Source organism: Hakea prostrata, chromosome 2 (assembly GCF_041222555.1).
Source record: "Hakea prostrata isolate BN-2017 chromosome 2, UWA_Hpros_2, whole genome shotgun sequence".
Lineage (NCBI taxonomy): Eukaryota > Viridiplantae > Streptophyta > Magnoliopsida > Proteales > Proteaceae > Hakea > Hakea prostrata.
Window position 1 is genome coordinate 49510404 of NC_142601.1, and position 17941 is coordinate 49528344.

Below are 17941 nucleotides of genomic sequence, written 5' to 3' on the forward strand. Positions count from 1 at the left end.
GGAAATATGATTAATATGTTCAAGAGCCTTCCTGAGATGCAACAGCGAAAGAAGAAGCTGACCCATGAGGAGTATCTCAAGTATAGGATTGGTAAGATGCAGGAGAAATTGAGGAAGGTTGAGGAAGGTTCGAAAGGAAAATCGAAGGCTTGAGATGACAAAGCTTATGAACGAATGCTTGAGAAACAAGGATTTCCATGATCAAAGCATGCTCAATTTAGAAGATTTACAGGATCTGTCAGCACTGGTTGATGAGAAAATGAAGCTCATAGACGACAAGATAGAAACTCTTATGCGTCGAAGGGCATTGCCACAGAGCGGAAGGTCTCCCTGAAGAATGCGACAAATATGTTGGTGTTCTTAGGACTATGTTCTTCGTTATAAATAAATCAGTCTGAACTAGTAATGTTTTTCAATTTTGTCATTCATTTTGTGCAAGTGTCAATTGCTATGGATCCAGTTTTGTTCCAAGCAATGGAAGTGAGATCCAAATCCATACCATGTCCTGGAGTGATTTTGAAATAAAAACTAAATCCGATCCTAGTCAAACCAGTTAAGATCCGGTTGCTCTTTTAACAGTTTTCGTATTCGGTTCTAATGTGGTTACTTCATTGGTTGTTGTATATATCCAATTTAAAGTTGATCATGCTATATACTTGTTCGTTTTTTTTAGATGAAATTGGTTATGAAAAGATCAAAATATGTAGTCTTTATTCACATTGGATGGAGGTTGATTCTTGAGTCCACAAGCATCGCTTGCCTTCTTAGTCTCTTCTCGGGCTTCTCAACACCTGCTGCTACTTTCAATGGCTTTCTGATGCATTTTTTGGAGTCTGAATCACCTCCCCGTCAGGGGAAAACAAAATGCTCTTCTTGAGTTTTTTCACCATACATATTGTGTAAGACCGACGTCTAAATATAATAAAATAATTCAGAGGTAAAAATTGCCTAGTAAGTCCCACATGGGCCTAACACAATATGTTTGATGATTCTAATGAAAAAGCATCTTATTGTAGCTCCCCAATGGGGAGGTGACCCCAACTTCATTTTTGCCTCTATTGCCACCTCCATCGGCCTCTTAGAACATTTCAAGCACCCTGATTTGCCGCTAGAGTTTGTGCCTAGATCCCCTCCCTGACGGATTTTGACCACAAAAATAAGAGTAAAGCACACTGATTTTCATTTTTTATTATTTTTTAATATTTACTCATTGAATGCTACTCTTTTTTTTTTTTTTTTTGGGTCAAAACCTATCAAGGGAGATAATCCTGACTCAGAATCCCCATCATCGCTCCAATAGCGTCCCTCATTTCCACCCCCCCCCCCCTTTTTTTCTCTAAGGGCTCTATTTCCACTTATGCTACTACCCAGGGCCCTAAGCCCTCTGATGCCCACCCCCTCCTCTCACCTTGTAGCCCTGTTTTTGCTGTTGTTTGGTCAACAGTTTCTCAGACATATCATCACTCAGCAAAAATTAAAAGAAAACATGAAAAACACCACTAATCAATCATCAATGAGAATAGACCATAGGGACTCGAAACTCCCTCGAAAGATCTCAACTGAGTCCAACTTCATTCATACACGAATAAATAAATAATTCACAAGAAGCTTCAGCAGCTTCTCGATGCATGCATTTTCAGCCACTACAGCCACCTTTGTGTACCCCTTCGGGCGTTTCAAACGCCCTTGATTTCCTGCCTAGGGTCCCCAGCCCCGTCATCAACAACGCTTGTTCATCGTTAGTCCCATTTGAGAAGTGGTAAGTATAGTTAGTTTATGTCTAGTGTATTTTTATGATTTTTATTATCAAATTCACATATGCTTAGGTTCGCAGAAAAGCACACTTCCACGAACACACAAATTTTCTCAAACTTTTCTCGGAACAGAATACCTAACTGCAAAATTTAAACAAGCATGGAACACTGATCCTGCCTGATCGATTGTCAATGGAGGGAGACTAAGCTAAGAGCAGAATAACTTATGAGTGCATAGAGTTTAATAACTTCAGCGCCAGCGCTTCTTGCTCTGCCAGAGATATGGAGGAGTCTTCACTGAATCCTACATTCTTTCTCTTCTTTTCATCATCATCACTCTCGCTCTCAAAGTATATCTTATTTCTCTTCCTAGCTTTGTTATCAATTCTTTCATCTGACCCAAAAATATCTTCTTCTTGCTCGCTAACATCCTCTTCTTCAGGCCTAATTTTTGCCAACTTCCTCTTCTCCTTGGTTCGTTTCTCTCGGAGACGCTGCCGGAGTAACTGTTTGTCCTCTTTGTCCCGCTGCTTCATCTCTTCCTTCAACTTTTCATATCTTTCTTTAACTGAAGTAGAACCAGAGGCCAGAAGACAACAGGGGCTCAGAAATTAATTATTAGACAATACAACAAAAAAAACAAGAGGCGAAGTATATGAGGTAGCTGGAACTACAGAACCCCATTGGGATGAGTGAGAACACTACATATCAATTTTGCAGTGTGTGTGTGGTGTGTATCAGATGAATCATTCATTATAAGAAAAAATCCAAAAACTCCACCCCCCCCCTCCTTCGTGTTTTGAATAAATCAACTCTTATACGCATCTGTCAAAATTTCAACAGTGGAACTCACCTTTGTCAAGCTGGAGCAAGCCATCTCCACTTGTTGTCTCAGCTAATGCTGCAAGAGGTGGAAGCGTATTGCCTTCCTCATCAAAAACAACTCTAGTACCTGCAGGTCTGTGGACGTTGATTTTCAGTTTCTTCTTCTTCAAAATCCTGGTGGCTAGGCTGTAAACAAAATAATGTTTGAAACCAATCAATCTCACATTGACAACCGACAAAGATACTAAGGGTAATAGAAATAGGTATGTTAGAGCTGGCAAAGCTTTCACAATCATCTGTCGATACTAGGTTTGTTAACTCCAGGTGTTCAGGAAGTATTAAGAATTCTTAAGAATATTAGACCTCTAAACCTTCAGTAGCTTCAGAGAGCAGAATTGCCATAGGGATCTGGCATAAGATCTAGAGCATCCAACATTCTTCTTGACCAAAATGCCTATAGAATAGGGAGTATGATGACCCATTTTGGGTCAATCTTAAAGTGGAGGATGAATCAATTCACCACAAACCAAAAATGTGGTTCACCTATACAAACCCCCACCCTCTTTTCCAGTCGTAGAATTTCTTAAAGATTTTAAGTTACGGAAATTACATAGGATCTTCATTTGCTTCTTCCGCAACTGCAGCCTCCTTTGCCGAAAGGAAATCATGTTCGACTTCTTCCTCTAGCTCACTAGCATGCGGTTGTTCTTTTCGTTTTTTCACCACCTTGACTATTGAAACAGCTCCATTTTGAAGAGGTGGGCCTTCTTTCTCTAACTTTTTACCCTTGATTTTCTGATTCAAGAAACGGACTTTGGGGGTCATGGGAAGCCCCAGGGATTCGGAGAAATCTTCCAGTGGCAGTTTCATCACGTCAAAGACTTCTTTATCCTGCTGCTTATATATAGACCTCAAGTATATTGCAAAAGCCCTTTGAGCCAGATATTGCATATCTTGATGCTTGACTAACAAGTCTGCCAATGCCTTAGAAACAGATAGTAGTCTTTTTGAGTTCGCCTGAAACATTCAAATTACGGCTGCTAGTATTAGAAAGAACGGGCAAGTATTGCATTGCAAAACATAGTTTAGACACAAAACTAGAAAACATTTAGGATCAACTCATGGTGTAGCTAGCTACACCTAAACTGATTATGATCAATAATGCAGAAAGGTCAAAGAAATATAAAATGTAGAAGAAACAATTAATTTTACCTTTATGGTCTTAATTGGAATCTTTGACTCTTCTAATTTTTTCAGCATTTCTGTTTCTGAAGGCAACAGAAACAAAACTGACTTTCCCCCAGAATGATAACGAGCAGTGCGACCAACCCTATGAATGTATGAAGCAACATTCTCTGGGCAGTCCACCTAGACAAACAAGATTTCAATTCTTAGAGAACATCTGCCTAGATGTATAATTTACTTAAAATCCTTATGTCAGTTCAAAATGAATACAAACCTGGACAACCCAGTCAACTGCATTATTGAAATTCAGTCCTCTTGATCCAACATCAGTTGTGAAGAGAACTGATCGTGTCTCACAGAACTGAGAATATATTCCCATTCTTCTATCCTGTTTCATCCGTCCGTGCAGGCACTTCAAAGGGATTCCTGGTCGCAACTTCTTGAATGCTTCAAAGACAAATTTCACCTGTTTGATGGAGCAATTCATTAATTAGAACAATATCTAACAAATCACAAATGGTCGAAGAGAGTAGATATAAAGAATATCATTACTATAATTACTAGTTCAGAAATTTAACTAACATACACAACCATGTTGGATATAAGACTTCTAAATAATGTCTAAAATGTCAGTTACCAATGCTTTCCTTTCCTTCCCTTCCCTTCTCTTCAATGTCATCTGAAAACCAAATAGCACCTTTTGTTTTTGTTCCATCCATTCAACAAAAAGTAATATTTGAGGGATAAACCTTTCCTCCGACCAGCTATTGAATATGGATTTCTTAACTTTTAGCAAACCTTCAATTCATTATTTCATTTCATTTTAGTCAACCTAGTCATGTGTGTTAGGTGTAGATGCTAATTCAAGTTGGTTATTTATATAGAAAGTTTTTTTTTTATTCTACTTACATTTTTTCTTCTACATTTATTTATTCAATTTTCTATTCAACAAATTCAGTTGATTGATACGACATATGTCCCATGGACATGGAAAGGGAAAAAGTTAAAACGGTAAGAACAAAACATTATTTTAGCATTTACCATAGTTTCAAATGAAAAAGTCAAATGAAAATGTAATATTATATAGCTTACTTATGTTTTACTTTTTTTTTTTTTGGATGAATGAATAATATATTAAAAACAGACGCAATTACAACAAGCCCGAAAATTCGCAAGCTAAAAGGCAAAAACAAAGCTAAAACAGAGGACCCAACGAAAAAGGGCCAAACAAAGGCCAACAAAAACTATTTTGCAGAATTTTTCTTTTTCTTCTTTTTCTTGGAAGAATTGACACCAATCAGGAAGTCATCACCGAAAGGGTTGTGGCCTTTGGAAGGACGATTACTCCTCCTACACTCAACACAATCAACATCATGCGTAGGAGAGGAGAGCGGAGAGTCAGGAGCGGGCTCAATAGGGGTTAGTTCACAAATCGAAAGTTTGGAAACGTGAGAGATGTCTAAAGAGGCGAAGGTTTGGGCTTCAGAAGTGAGAAAAGAGGGGTTGAGAGTTGGGCTAAGGGGAGAGCCACGATCAAAGGAGGACGATGGGTCAAGCAAGATGGAATTGGAGTGAGAAATAGGAGGGGGGCCCAAAATAGAAGATGGGCCAAGAGATATGGGCTTGGGGAGAGAATTAAGATGGGCCGTCATAGAGGGAGAGGGGGAGGGTTTGACGGGAGCGAGATCAACACAGTTCAACACCCCAATACCATCTTTAGAAGGGTCAGGCGTCTCTCGATCAGAGTGAAGCACAGTGATGGAAATGGGAGTAGGCGGGGCTCGATCCGAGTGTAGCAGCTCATCGGAGCAAGAATCGGGCAAATCGGCAGGGCCAAGCGATGCAATGTGAATCTTTAGAGGATCAGGGCGGTGTCGATCAGAGTGAAGCAGATCGATTGGGATGGAAGTAGGCAGAGCTCGATCCGAGAGCAGCAGCTCATTGGAACTAGAATCAGGCAAAACCGAGTGTAGTAGAGCGATGGAAATGGGAGCAGGCAAGGCTCGATCCGAGTGTAGCAGCTCATCGGAGCATGAATAAGGCAATTTGGCAGGGCCAAGAGCTGCATTTGGAATCTTTAGCGTGGCTACAGGGTCACCAGAGACCTATGGCAAGAATGGCTCAGGACCTCGGGAGAAGAGTCGGGCACCACCGGCAGCAGAGATTTGGTCTGTCTTCTTCTTCTATTGTAGGTGTTTGCAATCACAGGAGGAGAAGTAGTCGCCGGAGAAGAGACGGAATGCCTTGCAGCATCAACAACAGGGTCCTCAACAGAGTTTTTTTCCAGGGAGAAGACATCCATCGTATAGGGGTGACTCTATTGTTGAGGAGGAACAGCGACGAACGGATCAGCAGAAAGAAAACGATCGTTGGGCAGACCACCATCATCGGTCAAAAGGTCTTCCAGATTAGGCAGTGAAGGGGTTAAGCAGGGATAAACGGAAGCATTTGGGGAGCATGATTTATCTTCATGGCCGAAGGAGGAGCACTGAGTGCAGCGATGAGGAACCCACTCGTACACGATAAGCTGTTCATACCTCAGACCATGATCATCAATGATGGTGATAGTTGGCGGGAGGGGATTTGCAGCAGAAAATTCCACACACAGGCGTGCGTAGGAGAGCCTTTCCATCGTGAGAGTTTTGGCATCGGCTCTTAAAGGTTTGCCGATAGCAGAGCCAATAAGGCTCAAACATTCACTGTTCTAAAATTCGAGTGGAAGTCCGGGGAGGCAGATCCACAGGGGCAAGGTATTGAAGTCAACCCTGCGGAGAGGCAACGAGGGAGACCAAGGTTTAGTGAAGACTTGAGACCTTCCAACAGGCCAAGGCGATCCTTCTAAGGCGTGAGTTTGACATTCCAGAGAAGAAAAGTTGAAGAGAAAAGTTCCAGAGTCTATCAGGTAAGTCTCCAAGAGACCAGTGGCTTTCCATTGTTTAGCTAGAGAAGTTTTTAGGATACTAGGGGAGGGACAGTGCCAAGGAATTGGCCAATAATGGCCGATTGCCAGCGGAGGATACTAGAGGCAAGAGCAGAGGATGGGCAGTGAGCAAGCAGAGAAGAGTTTGAGATTTTAGGAGGGATGAAAGAGAGGTTTAGATTTTCAGCAGTGGAGGAGTGGGTAGAGAAGAGGGAGTTCCAAGGCCGAGGGGGATCATTAGAGGAAGGTGGGGGGGAGCAGAGGGCTTGAGGCGGGGAAGGAGAAGAAGAAGAAGACATTCGGCCATCCGACAGGTGGGAACAAGTTATGTTTTACTTATTGCTATTCATCATTAGTTAGATGTTAGGACTGCTTTTCTACATGGTGGAATTCAAGGAAGTTCATATGAAGCAACCTCCTCAGTTTGTCTTTCAAGGGAAGTACAAGCTTAAGATGAGAAGATGGATCTCTAAATCCCAATCCCGAGATTTGATTTGGAATGTCATCTATTTTTGTCTCTTCTAGGGTAACATCTTTCCCCCATCCCCCAGTTATTGACTCTCCAAGGAATAGGATGATTGTTAGTTCCTGGAGTCTAGCCACCTCTTTCCAGTCACCCTCTTGACTGGTTGCTGCCCCCCCCCTTTCTCTCTCTCCCCCCTGTTGTTTCTCCTTGTTTCTTGTTGGCTCCATTTTTAATATAATTATTTATTCATCCAACAAAAAAAAGGCTTAAGAAGTCTTCAAATGCGCTGAAACACTCTAGTCATGCATGATTTGGTTGGTTCCATAAGGTTATACTACATTTTAGGCTGACACAGTGATCTGGTGATCATTCAAGTGTGACCATACTAAAATGTTGATATCATGGTAAACAAGCGATGACACTTTGGGCATTGAGAATTTGAAGATGCATTCACACCAGAAATTTTGGACCAAGGACTTCTCAAGTATTAGAGTTGGCTCAGTCAAGAAAAGGGATTTCTCTTCCATACTGAAAATATGTGATTGATCTTATTTCCAAGAGAGGGTGTCAGACTCTAAACCTCTAGATGCACCAATGGTTCCCAGTGCAAAGTTACAGCAGATGACAGGATGATGTTCTAAATGATTCTTAGAAGAATCAACGACTTGTTAGGAAATTGAATCATTTAACTGTGACCAGACTTCATGCAGCCTTTCCAGTTTGTTGTCAGTTCCATCTGCTCCTTCGACATCTCACTAGGAGGCTGTCATGCATATATTGCACTACCTCAAGCAAGCCCTTGGACATAGTCTCCTTCATAGTGCTCATGGCCATAGGGGATTAGATGGTGTTAATAATGTTGGTTGGGCTAGATTGCCAATTGATAAGAGATCTCGCACACGGTCTTCTTTATAGAGATCGTGGCCGAGGGCAGTTAGATGGAGTTCATGATCTCTCTCTTTGCCTCTCCAACCCTTCCTCTCTCCCTCACTTATTACACCATTCATTGTCCACTATCCCCAGTCACTAAATTGAGCATGAAACCTGCTCACCATTATACTTCCCTCAAGGCCACACTGAGTCAACTCAATTTGAGATCACCATGCCACTGGGGAGATGGAATGGACTAAGATAAATTGTAAGTCAATGTTATTGGCTTTTAGCAGGTGAAAAGTTACCTATCAGCTCATAAATTTTCTAGAACCGGCTTGGCTATTAAAAAGTTGTGAGCAGCTTGGTTATTCTGGACCTAACACTATATACACCTTTGCCTACTATATGAATTCAAAAAATGAAAATCATTTCTCTCAGGATTTGCTGTGTGGATGCATATGTGACACTGTAATGACGGCATTGGTGGCCCTGACAAACCATGCCAATAACAAGCTTGACCCATTTTCAAGTCATGCTGAAACTCAAGATGCCAGCCCATGGCAAGTCTTCCGTGAAGCTAAAAATAAGGGTAATGGATTACATAATTAATTTAAAATTTAAAAAAAAAATACATATAATAACTGAAATAGTATAATTATATGGAAGGCAAAGTAAAAAAGGGAGAAGCAACAGTGTTGCCAGTCAAAACTAGCATTACGAAGTCCAAGCAACAGATATTTGGTATGTCAAGTCCATGTATGAAACCAAAAGTAACAGCATCAGATCCAAAAAAAGCCTACAGTAGGACCGATATAGGCATTCTAGGTGAGTAGGCCCTAGCCCAGATTGACTATTGGGACTGCTAAAGCAACTGCATAAATCTTACGTCACCCACTGGATATTTAAAATAGAAACCTGACCATAGAAGTGGCATGGGTTACCTGCTTGCAGCAAGAAAGAAAAACAAGGATCTTAGAATTAAGATGTGTCTTTATGAAACTCCACAGCATGTTTATCTTCTGATCAAGAGGAACAATCATTGCAGTCTGCTGCAAAAGACTAGGAGTAGCCGTTACAGACTCCTCATGCACACTGATATATTCTGGATCCTTCAAACTTAACCTTGCTAGATCCTGAACAGATTTTGTTTGAGTTGCTGAAAACAGCATAGTTTGCCGCTGTTTTGGAAACTGTGAAAGAATTGAATCTAATGCCTTTTTAAATCCCAAATCTAGTATCCGGTCTGCCTCATCAAGCACCAACACCTGTTTCCTCACAAGGAAAACACACCCAGCTCAGTAGCAGAGTAAAATAACACTGAGAGAAAGAGAAAGAGAAAGAATAAGAAGCAGCTATATCCTACCTGCGCACTTGCATCTATCATATATTTGACACATCCAGACCAACTCCCGAAATTGCCAATGAAGCTTGTCAATTCCGACTTTATTAAGTAGCAACAGTCTATGAACTCCTTTTCTGTAGCAATATACATATCTATTACAACCATTTATGGAAACATATGATCACCTGTCTCCATTAATCTGTATGATTGTCCTAGGTGAAACAGTCAAAATTATATGTTCTGGATGTGTGCCAAAAGTATGACAGAAACAAGTAGGATAACTGCCTCCCATCCTTTAAAATAATAATAATTAAAAAAAGGAGTAGAAATGAAGAAAATAATATTTTGACCTGGAGCTGTGAACAATCAAAATTCGGAGTCTCATCCATGTGCTGAAGAAGCCGACCAGGAGTGCAAACTATGATGTTAAGACTGTTGACACATTCTTTCTCTGTGCCGACATCTTTGCGACCACCAATTAGAAGGCCTGCACTAAAACTATGGTTCCTGCCTACATTTCTGAACACACCAAAAAGTTCAGCTGCTAATTCCCTTGTCGGGGAAATAATGATGCTGCCTACCCCATCCTCTGGACCCCACCTTGCTCTATACAATTTCTCTAACACCTGAAAAAACTAACATGATTAATTTCTCATTTTTCAAAAGAGATTTCTTTTGGCATCTAATAAAGCAATCATCATTTGATATAAGCACACACATCTTAGAAATTGAGAATGCAAGCAATGCCAATAAATAAACATATAAAGGCAGATAGCAAATAAAAAAATGACACGTGACTAGACAAATTTGTCAGTTATTCCCTCACTAAGATCCAGTTCGACAGTTTAGGTGTATTATAAATTTATAATTACCTAATTACTTGTTAAAAAAACTGATATTTCTTACCAGAGAGGGACAAAGATGTAATTTCAGGCTAATGAAATCCCGGATCATCTAGCTGCAGAGGGATCTTGGATCTTGGATCTTGAGGAAGTAGCAATTCCATAACTGGACTAGGTTGACCCAGACTAGAGACAAAGAAGAGAAGCACTGGATCCAAAGTTTTGGTCTCATAGGAATATCTTGCATATTTATTATTATTTATGTAAATTTGGTTTTGATGTAATTCAAAATTACAAGTGCAATATGAAACTGACAATGGACTAATATGTTTAATTTTGAGAGTCAAATGATTTATATGTGCCTTTGGCCAAATCAATAAGACTGTAAACTAGAGATTTCTACAGGATTAGTGTTTCTATTAGTAAGTTGCACTTTTTATTTTAGTAGTGTTTCTAGAAGGATTGACGACAGGGACCCTACCTTTCAATTCCTAGTTCTAACTTGCTAAATTTTAAGAATAGTTTTAGTTTGAAGAAGCTGCAGGTAGTTGGGGATTTTATATGGGAAACAGAGAGATTTCCTACTTTGCTAGCATAATTGAAGTTATTTATAGTAGGGGGTCACATTTGTTATTAAGAAGTGTGGTCATTGCCTCTTCGTGGAGTAGTGATGCCATTCATCAGATTGTCAATAACCAGCCCACACCAAACTGTAGTGACTCAACAGGTTGGGATTGGTCATGAACCCATTCCTGCAGGCCTCTGGTGACTCCAAGGTCATAGTCTCCCATCTCTTTCCATCTATTCTGGTTTTTTATTTTATTTTCCTACAAGTTAGTATAATCTTCTGTACATAATTAAGTTTTCCTGATGTACTCTGAGACTGAAACTTCAATTAAACTATTGTAGACCATCCAAAAAGCAACCTTTATTCTGGTTTGACTTTTCCCTGATAAGCCAAGCCTGCAATGAATATTTCTTTGATTTCTTTCAGTAAATCTCTGTCATAACAGCTATCCAACTACTTGATTGGGCAAATTTAGATGCTGAGTTCTCCTTCAAAGTATCCATGCTCAAGCAGAAATTGAGGCAGATCAACCATGCTGACCTTGAGATATTGTTCCATTTTAACTAGCTACTATGGGGATTTTCTAGGTTCTAAGTTGTTAACACTTTGTTCAGGCACCTAGACCAGTTTCCCCTTCTGGAATGTTTCAAGTTGACTCTTTCCAAATATTCTGGTCCTACATACTATTTCTTTACAGTCACTAATTCTGCTTTACAGAAGCTTCTATTCTGTACATTGAATGCATGAGCATTGTGCAATGGATACAGTGCTCTTCTATGGAGGTTTATGTTTTTTGATCACTGTTGCATTGCCTGATCAATCAGGTGGATCTTGGCCAAATTTTGGAGCATTATTCCTGTCCATAGCAGTGTTATTCAAGCTTTTCTAGGCCATCAGATTAGTCAAACTCAAATTATTAAAAATCTCAGTATACGCCATTATGTATTTTGTGATCCTTATCTATGGTTCGCATCTGAACCTGATTTTAGGTTAATAAAACTGCATTTTATTTTGACAATAAAATAGGAGTTGGATAACAATGGAATTATAGGAGGTAGGCGATAACAGTTACTTTCAGTCATGGAGATTAATTAGGAGCTGCCCCCGTCCTCTTAGGGCGCGTTTGGTAACGTTATTAGAAAACGTTTTTTGTGTTCTTCTGTTCTTTCGGAACGGAAGAACAGGTTAAAAGGCGTTTGTTAAAACGGTTTGTTCTTCTATTCTTTAAGAAAGGACCGGTCTAAAAGTGGTCTAAAAAATGTCTTTTGCAGAACATCAAAAAGATGTTTTTACCAAAGAACAAAAAAGGAGGTGATAAAATTGGTCCCAATTGAAACCTTAGAACGAGTTTATCAAACACCAACTTATTCTAATTGCATTTTGGAAATATTTTCAGAACGGATTTATCAAACACCCATTTCCTAGCAAAAAACGATCTTTTAGCACATAAACATTAAAAATCGTTTTGCATAAGAACTGGTCTCGCAGAATAGAAACGTTACCAAACGCCTACTTAGGGTTTTTTGTTAAGAGGGGGGATGTTGGGGGTGGTTGGGGTTCAGTTGATATCAATTTATATGAATGCAGCTGTAATACCAATTTTCAGATTGAAATAAACTAAAAAGAATGTTGAGTACCTTTACAGCTTTACTGCATGCACTGAGGTAAAGTGATTGTTTTTTCTCCTACACATCTCACTTGAACACCTACCGAAAGCATTCTTCTCACCATCCACCTTTCCCAAAGTATTTTAGATTCAAGTAAACTTGAAGCTAAATGCCATCAAAAGTGGGGATTAAACTCAGATGTAAACTGTCCAAGACCAACTAACATATCCACCCATACTTATGAAATTTTCGAATATCAAAATTCGAAAATTTCTCACTGAACACCAATCAAGTTGTCACTAGACTCAAATCCAGACCATCCAATATCAACAATTATCAGATTAGGATCAGACATTTTCTCTCATATTTTACCACCTCCCTAAGTGAAGAGCACATAATATTGGAACTGGGACAAAATCTACAGGTGGCAGTAAAAGCTTATCACTCACAACTGGTGAGCTACCACAAGAGACACAACACGCAAACAGATAATGAACTGGGACTAAGCAAAATCAAAGAACAATTAGTCAAGAAGATTTCATGTGCTTCCATCTATATACTTTTAGATCACCAATTAGATCCCTAACAGGAAAGCAAAATGCATTCTCTATTCACCATCCAGTTTTCAAAGAGTTCATTGTAAGAATGGTTCAACCACTTAAACTTAAAATAAAGAACCCACTCAGCACCCAGTCACCTCCTCACCAACCCAACCCCCCCCAAAAAAAAAAAAAAAAAAAGGAACACCCAGAAATAAATACATAATTAAAAAACTAACAGGACACATAAACTAAAACTCACCGGAATGAGAAATGCAAGCGTCTTGCCCGACCCTGTTTTGGCAGCACCAAGAATATCACGCCCACACAAAGAATGAGGCAGTGAAGCCCTCTGGATCTCAGTCATTTCAGTGTAATTTGAATCATTCAATCCATCTTTGGTCTTCTTAGACAGAGGCACCTGATAGAACCTTGCGCATTCAGCATACTTAGAGAAGGAGCCCTCGCTGAGCTGACCAATCGGGCAGTCTTTTGGCAATGGTGATAACGACAAAGGGTTCAAACCAGAATCAGGTTTCCCTGATTCAATCCATGACTCTAGGAGATTGATTTCCTGCACCTCACACAACCGTTGTTGGTTCCGGAAAATTTTCGGTCTGTGTTTCTTCATGGTGAGTTCTGATGAAAGTTAACAAATTCAGATTAGGGGATGGAAAAGATGTGCGATTCACAATAACATATCATCTCAATTAAGGATGCAATGGAAAACTAAGTCAAACAAGCATACAATAAAAGATTCAGATTCAAGTTCAACAAGGAGTCATTTTCATTTTAAAATACTTGGGCCAAAAGTTCTAACTTCTATAATGCATGCTGCAACTATTCTCACCTTTATCAACCAACTACATCATCTTTGAGTTGTTAGACATCATATATGCGGGAAATTTTTTTTGAGAAGAGACGTATCAGACTGATAAATATCCATTAAAAAAAAACTAATGGAACTTATTATTAAGGGTGCATTTGATAGTGTTTCTATGCCAGAAGCATTGTTTTTTGCCAAAAAAGATATATTTTTTGGCGTTTCTATGCTTAAAAAAATGTTTTTTGGAGCAATTTTGAGTGTTTGATAAAATGTACCAAAAATGTTCTCTAAACATTTTCAAAACAAAAACATGTTTGATAAAGACATTCTTAAAACTCTGCTCAAAACAACCCCAGATTTAGAACCTTCAAACTATATTTGCTAAAATAAATCAATTGCTCTACCCATTTTGAACAGAACCTGACATCATAGCATCCAAGTAATGTTGTTCTTCTTACAGATTTCTTTGAACAACTGAGCTGATAGCCCCAACTCACCGCACTTGGGGTGTAAAATTATCAGAGAAGTTTGTAAAACTACATCAATTAAACCAGATTTCAATGCATAACCACGTACTCTCTTTTTTTTCCACCCAGAGTGAGATTAGCCGACTTGGCTAAGGCTGAGGTAACCAAAGTAAAGGTTTCAAGGCCAGGGACAGCTTCATAATGCAGTCTGTCAAAGTTCTCAGCATAGAATTTCCTATCAAGAGATAACCAGAAATCATGACATTCCATCAGATAGCATCCCTTTATCATGACATTCCATCAGATAGCATCCCTTTTGCCCATCTTATCAAAAAGAATATCTGCATCTTTAAGGTTCCCTATGTAACCATGAAGGTGTGACTGGATTATTTTCAAACCTTCCTTTGAAAATAACCATGAAGGTGTGACTGAATTATTTTCATATATATACAGATTATTTTCAAACCTTCCATTGATTAGATAACCATGAAGGTGTGACTGGATTTCCATATGCAGAACATGCTTGTTTCATGATCAACACTGTCATTGAATTCCTATGTTTACATGTCATCAAATAACCCAAAAGCAACAGAATAATTTCTACTCCAAACATGTCCAGAAACCATAGATGTTCAAGAAACCAAACCTCTATGAGGCATTTCATAAAACACTTGACAAGCATGTCCAATACAACATTCCTCGGGTACAACCCAATCATTGTGTAACAGGCTCTCTCGCCATCATAGTTGTCACGGCGACGAGGCGATGCGAGGCAGTTTTAGCTAGTTGGTCGAGGCGTTTTAAGTGAAATTTTTACCTCTTAGGTACATCTCATACACTAATTCATTATAAACATATCTTATATATAATAAAAACTAATATCAGCCAAAAAAAATTGTTGTACATGGTGATGAAGCCGATCAATCGATGCAGATGTTAATAGAAGGATCCATCACAAGCAAATCAGAAATTCAGAATGCAAGATATTGAGTGAATCAGGGGAGCCTGTTGCAGAGGTTAGTTTCTATTGTGATCATCAAATTATATATGTTTAGAAACGTTGGTATGAATTAATTTGGAAGTTAATTTGTGTTTTTGTTTTGGGTTTCAGGTAAAGCCGAAGCAATCATGCAAGGGTGTCTCACTGGGAAATGATGTATTAACTCTGGTGGTAGAACCTCACGTAGATCACTCCCTGGTAATGGGTATTGTTACTGTTTGTGGCATAATCAGTCATAAACTGTGATTTTTGAATCCATGAGAAGATCTCACAGAAGAAGTTTTACTGATCGAAGCAAAGCTGATGGAAACAAAGCATCAATCTCAACTGTTTGATGCTGAAAACAAATGGTTTGGTGCATCAACCAAGCTTCTGAAAAATTCATGCTTGGGAGCAAATCGCAGGAAAAAAAAAAGAAGGAACATTCAGTGATAATACAGTCATACACCAAGCAGTATGCAACAACCAAACCAAAAAAAAAAAAAAAAAAAAAGAAGAAGAAGCAAGTTGTAACAATCGCAGGGAAAAAAAACAAATCCGGCAAAATACCGTCGCCTGAGATGGTGACCGACGCCCGCTGCAACTTGATCGCTGCAACTACGGTGGCCTTCGTATGAGCCTATGAGGGGGGAAAAAGCAGAAGTAAGAGAGTAGAGTGACCAGAAGTAAGAAAAAAAAAGTATTCTGGCAACTTACCGTCGCCTGAGATGGAGACCAGAGTGACCGGAAGTGACTCGCTGCAAGCCTGCAACCGCCGGAGGAGTTGCAGAAGAAAGAAGAAGGCAGAGATACGGTGGAGTTGCAGAATAATAAAGCCACGCACTAGACAAAAACAAGAAAAGAAGGGCAAAACATAGCTAAGAAAAAAACCTAAAGAAGCTACCACAATAACCAAGCAACCAGACAAGGGAAGAAAATATATGAAACAAGAGTAGCCATACGAGCATACTAGTAAGCAATTGCAGACGCAAAAACAGTAAAAGTGTAAATAAAATACACTCACTGGCTATAGCAAACAAACCAAGAGCGAAGTCTTACGAAACATACCGCGGCACTCGGCGACCAATAACTGTAAGAGAATGCCTCCAACAGAAAAAAGAGCAGAATGCAAGAAGAAAAAGAAAAAAGGAAACCCAAAGCGCAGGGAACAGTCGGAACCCCTTTCCGATGATAAACAAACCATACACATGAGATATGACACAGTTTAGTGGGAAATTACGTGATTAGGCATTATTAGTTTTTTTTTTTTTTTGAAATAATCACTCAATATTTCACTTAATAAAACTAACTTAAACAAAACTAGCCAAAATAGTAATTTTTCATTCCTTTGACATTTTTAGCCCCTAAAACTAATCACATTAAAAAGGAAAAATCACTAATTTTTCATTCCCTTTGGACATTTTTACCCTCATATAGTATGTTTAATTTTAGGGGTAAAAATGTCCAAATTGATGAAAAATCACAATTTTAGTTAGTTTTGAAAACCCAAACTTAATTTTAGCTAGTTTTGTTATGTGAAAATTTGAGTGGTTACTTTTATAAATAAAAACTTAAAACTAGCTAATTAAGTAATTTTCCCTAATTTAGTTGATGTCTCGGTCAATATCAAATTAGCAGGGTTCATGAAGGAGATTTCAAATATCAGAGATTTCATCTTGGAGTCATAAAAAATAAAGGGGGGAGAAGGGCACCAAAAACGAGGGCAAGCAAGCCCCACCGATCATTTAGGGGATCGAAGGAGTTTTATAACCGCGGTCCGACTGAATCGAGAGATTTGAAATCGATCCCAAAAAAAAAAAAAAAGAAACAAAAACCGGGTCCATTCAGTTGAATACAAATAAGAAAGATAAGATGAGTTCAATCAGAACGGGTCCATTCAGTTGAGTGCATTACATATTTATAGTAGAAGGAACATCTATTCTGATATGGAAATATCAGAGTCTACAAAGAAATACAATATATGATTCTTACACACAATAAGATGTTATTGATTTTGAAAGATAGATTGCCACCCAAGATAGAAGGTGCATAGAATGAAAATATTGATTGCCAACATTGTGTGTTGAGATCACTATAATATTCAATTAAGATGGAAATATGAATCACCAAGATTGTATGTGGAGGTGGTTGAGATCTTCAATTGGAATTACAATCTTTTTTGGGTAATAAACATTCATAATAAATATTATTTATAACAAAATTCAAATTTTTTAAAGAAAATCAGAGGTAAAACTTTTAATAGAGAAGACAAGTAACGCTATTTCGCCCCCAATTTCGGGGGTATTTTTTGTTAATAATTTTGGTAAATTTGATGTTTATCCTAATTTGATGCAAATATGTGATAAATTTGAATTATTTCCTATAAATTATTCTATTTAAATTCTCCTACCTAATGATATTTAACATGTTACCTTCTGCATCATTCCAACATAATTGGAATGATTATCCATTCACTCTGAATATTCTATTACAAAATTCATTCAAAATTTAAATTGTTTGCATAAATTATTTCATCTATATACTCTTTCCTAACCACATTTGGCATGATAACTTTTGAAGACTAAATCACTAAAATATAATTAGTAGAATTGCTCGTTAATTTTGAAGATTTTATATAAAATGTATTCCTAATTTGAATTATTTCAAAAAATTATTCTATGTAGATTCTCTCCCTAATTACATTTAGCACATTACCTTTTTGAGTCTTAAATCATGGGATAGAATTGA

At 38.5% G+C, this 17941-nt stretch overlaps 1 protein-coding gene across 3 annotated transcripts; it reads right to left on the bottom strand.

Annotated features, from left to right (window-relative positions):
* Positions 1-1651: 1651 nt before the first annotated feature.
* On the bottom strand, positions 1652-16241 carry LOC149024650 (DEAD-box ATP-dependent RNA helicase 32-like). 3 transcript variants are annotated; one of them, XM_089144870.1, is made up of 11 exons: positions 16218-16241; positions 15911-16036; positions 15764-15833; positions 13184-13560; positions 9716-9991; positions 8965-9288; positions 4039-4230; positions 3792-3947; positions 3190-3596; positions 2608-2765; positions 1652-2322 (listed from the first exon to the last, which is right to left on the bottom strand). In XM_089144870.1, the coding sequence occupies exons 4-11, from the start codon at positions 13550-13552 to the stop codon at positions 1979-1981; spliced, it is 2226 nt and encodes a 741-aa protein (XP_089000996.1). In that variant the 5' UTR covers positions 13553-13560; positions 15764-15833; positions 15911-16036; positions 16218-16241; the 3' UTR covers positions 1652-1978. The 3 variants fall into 3 exon arrangements, with proteins under 3 accessions (XP_089000996.1, XP_089000995.1, XP_089000994.1); XM_089144869.1 differs by lacking the exon at positions 16218-16241 and having other exon boundaries at positions 15911-16206; XM_089144868.1 differs by lacking the exons at positions 15764-15833; positions 15911-16036; positions 16218-16241 and having other exon boundaries at positions 1653-2322; positions 13184-14991.
* Between the last annotated feature and the right edge of the window lie 1700 nt (positions 16242-17941).

Excerpts from the sequence above, each read along its gene's own strand:
- LOC149024650 (XM_089144870.1), bottom strand. The coding sequence starts at position 13,552 with ATGAAGAAACACAGACCGAAAATTTTCCGGAACCAACAACGGTTGTGT. Across the intron at positions 3,597-3,791 it reads TTCCAATTAAGACCATAAAG|GCGAACTCAAAAAGACTACT; the intron begins GTAAAATTAATT and ends TGAATGTTTCAG. Across the intron at positions 2,323-2,607 it reads CTTGCTCCAGCTTGACAAAG|TTAAAGAAAGATATGAAAAG; the intron begins GTGAGTTCCACT and ends GTTCTACTTCAG.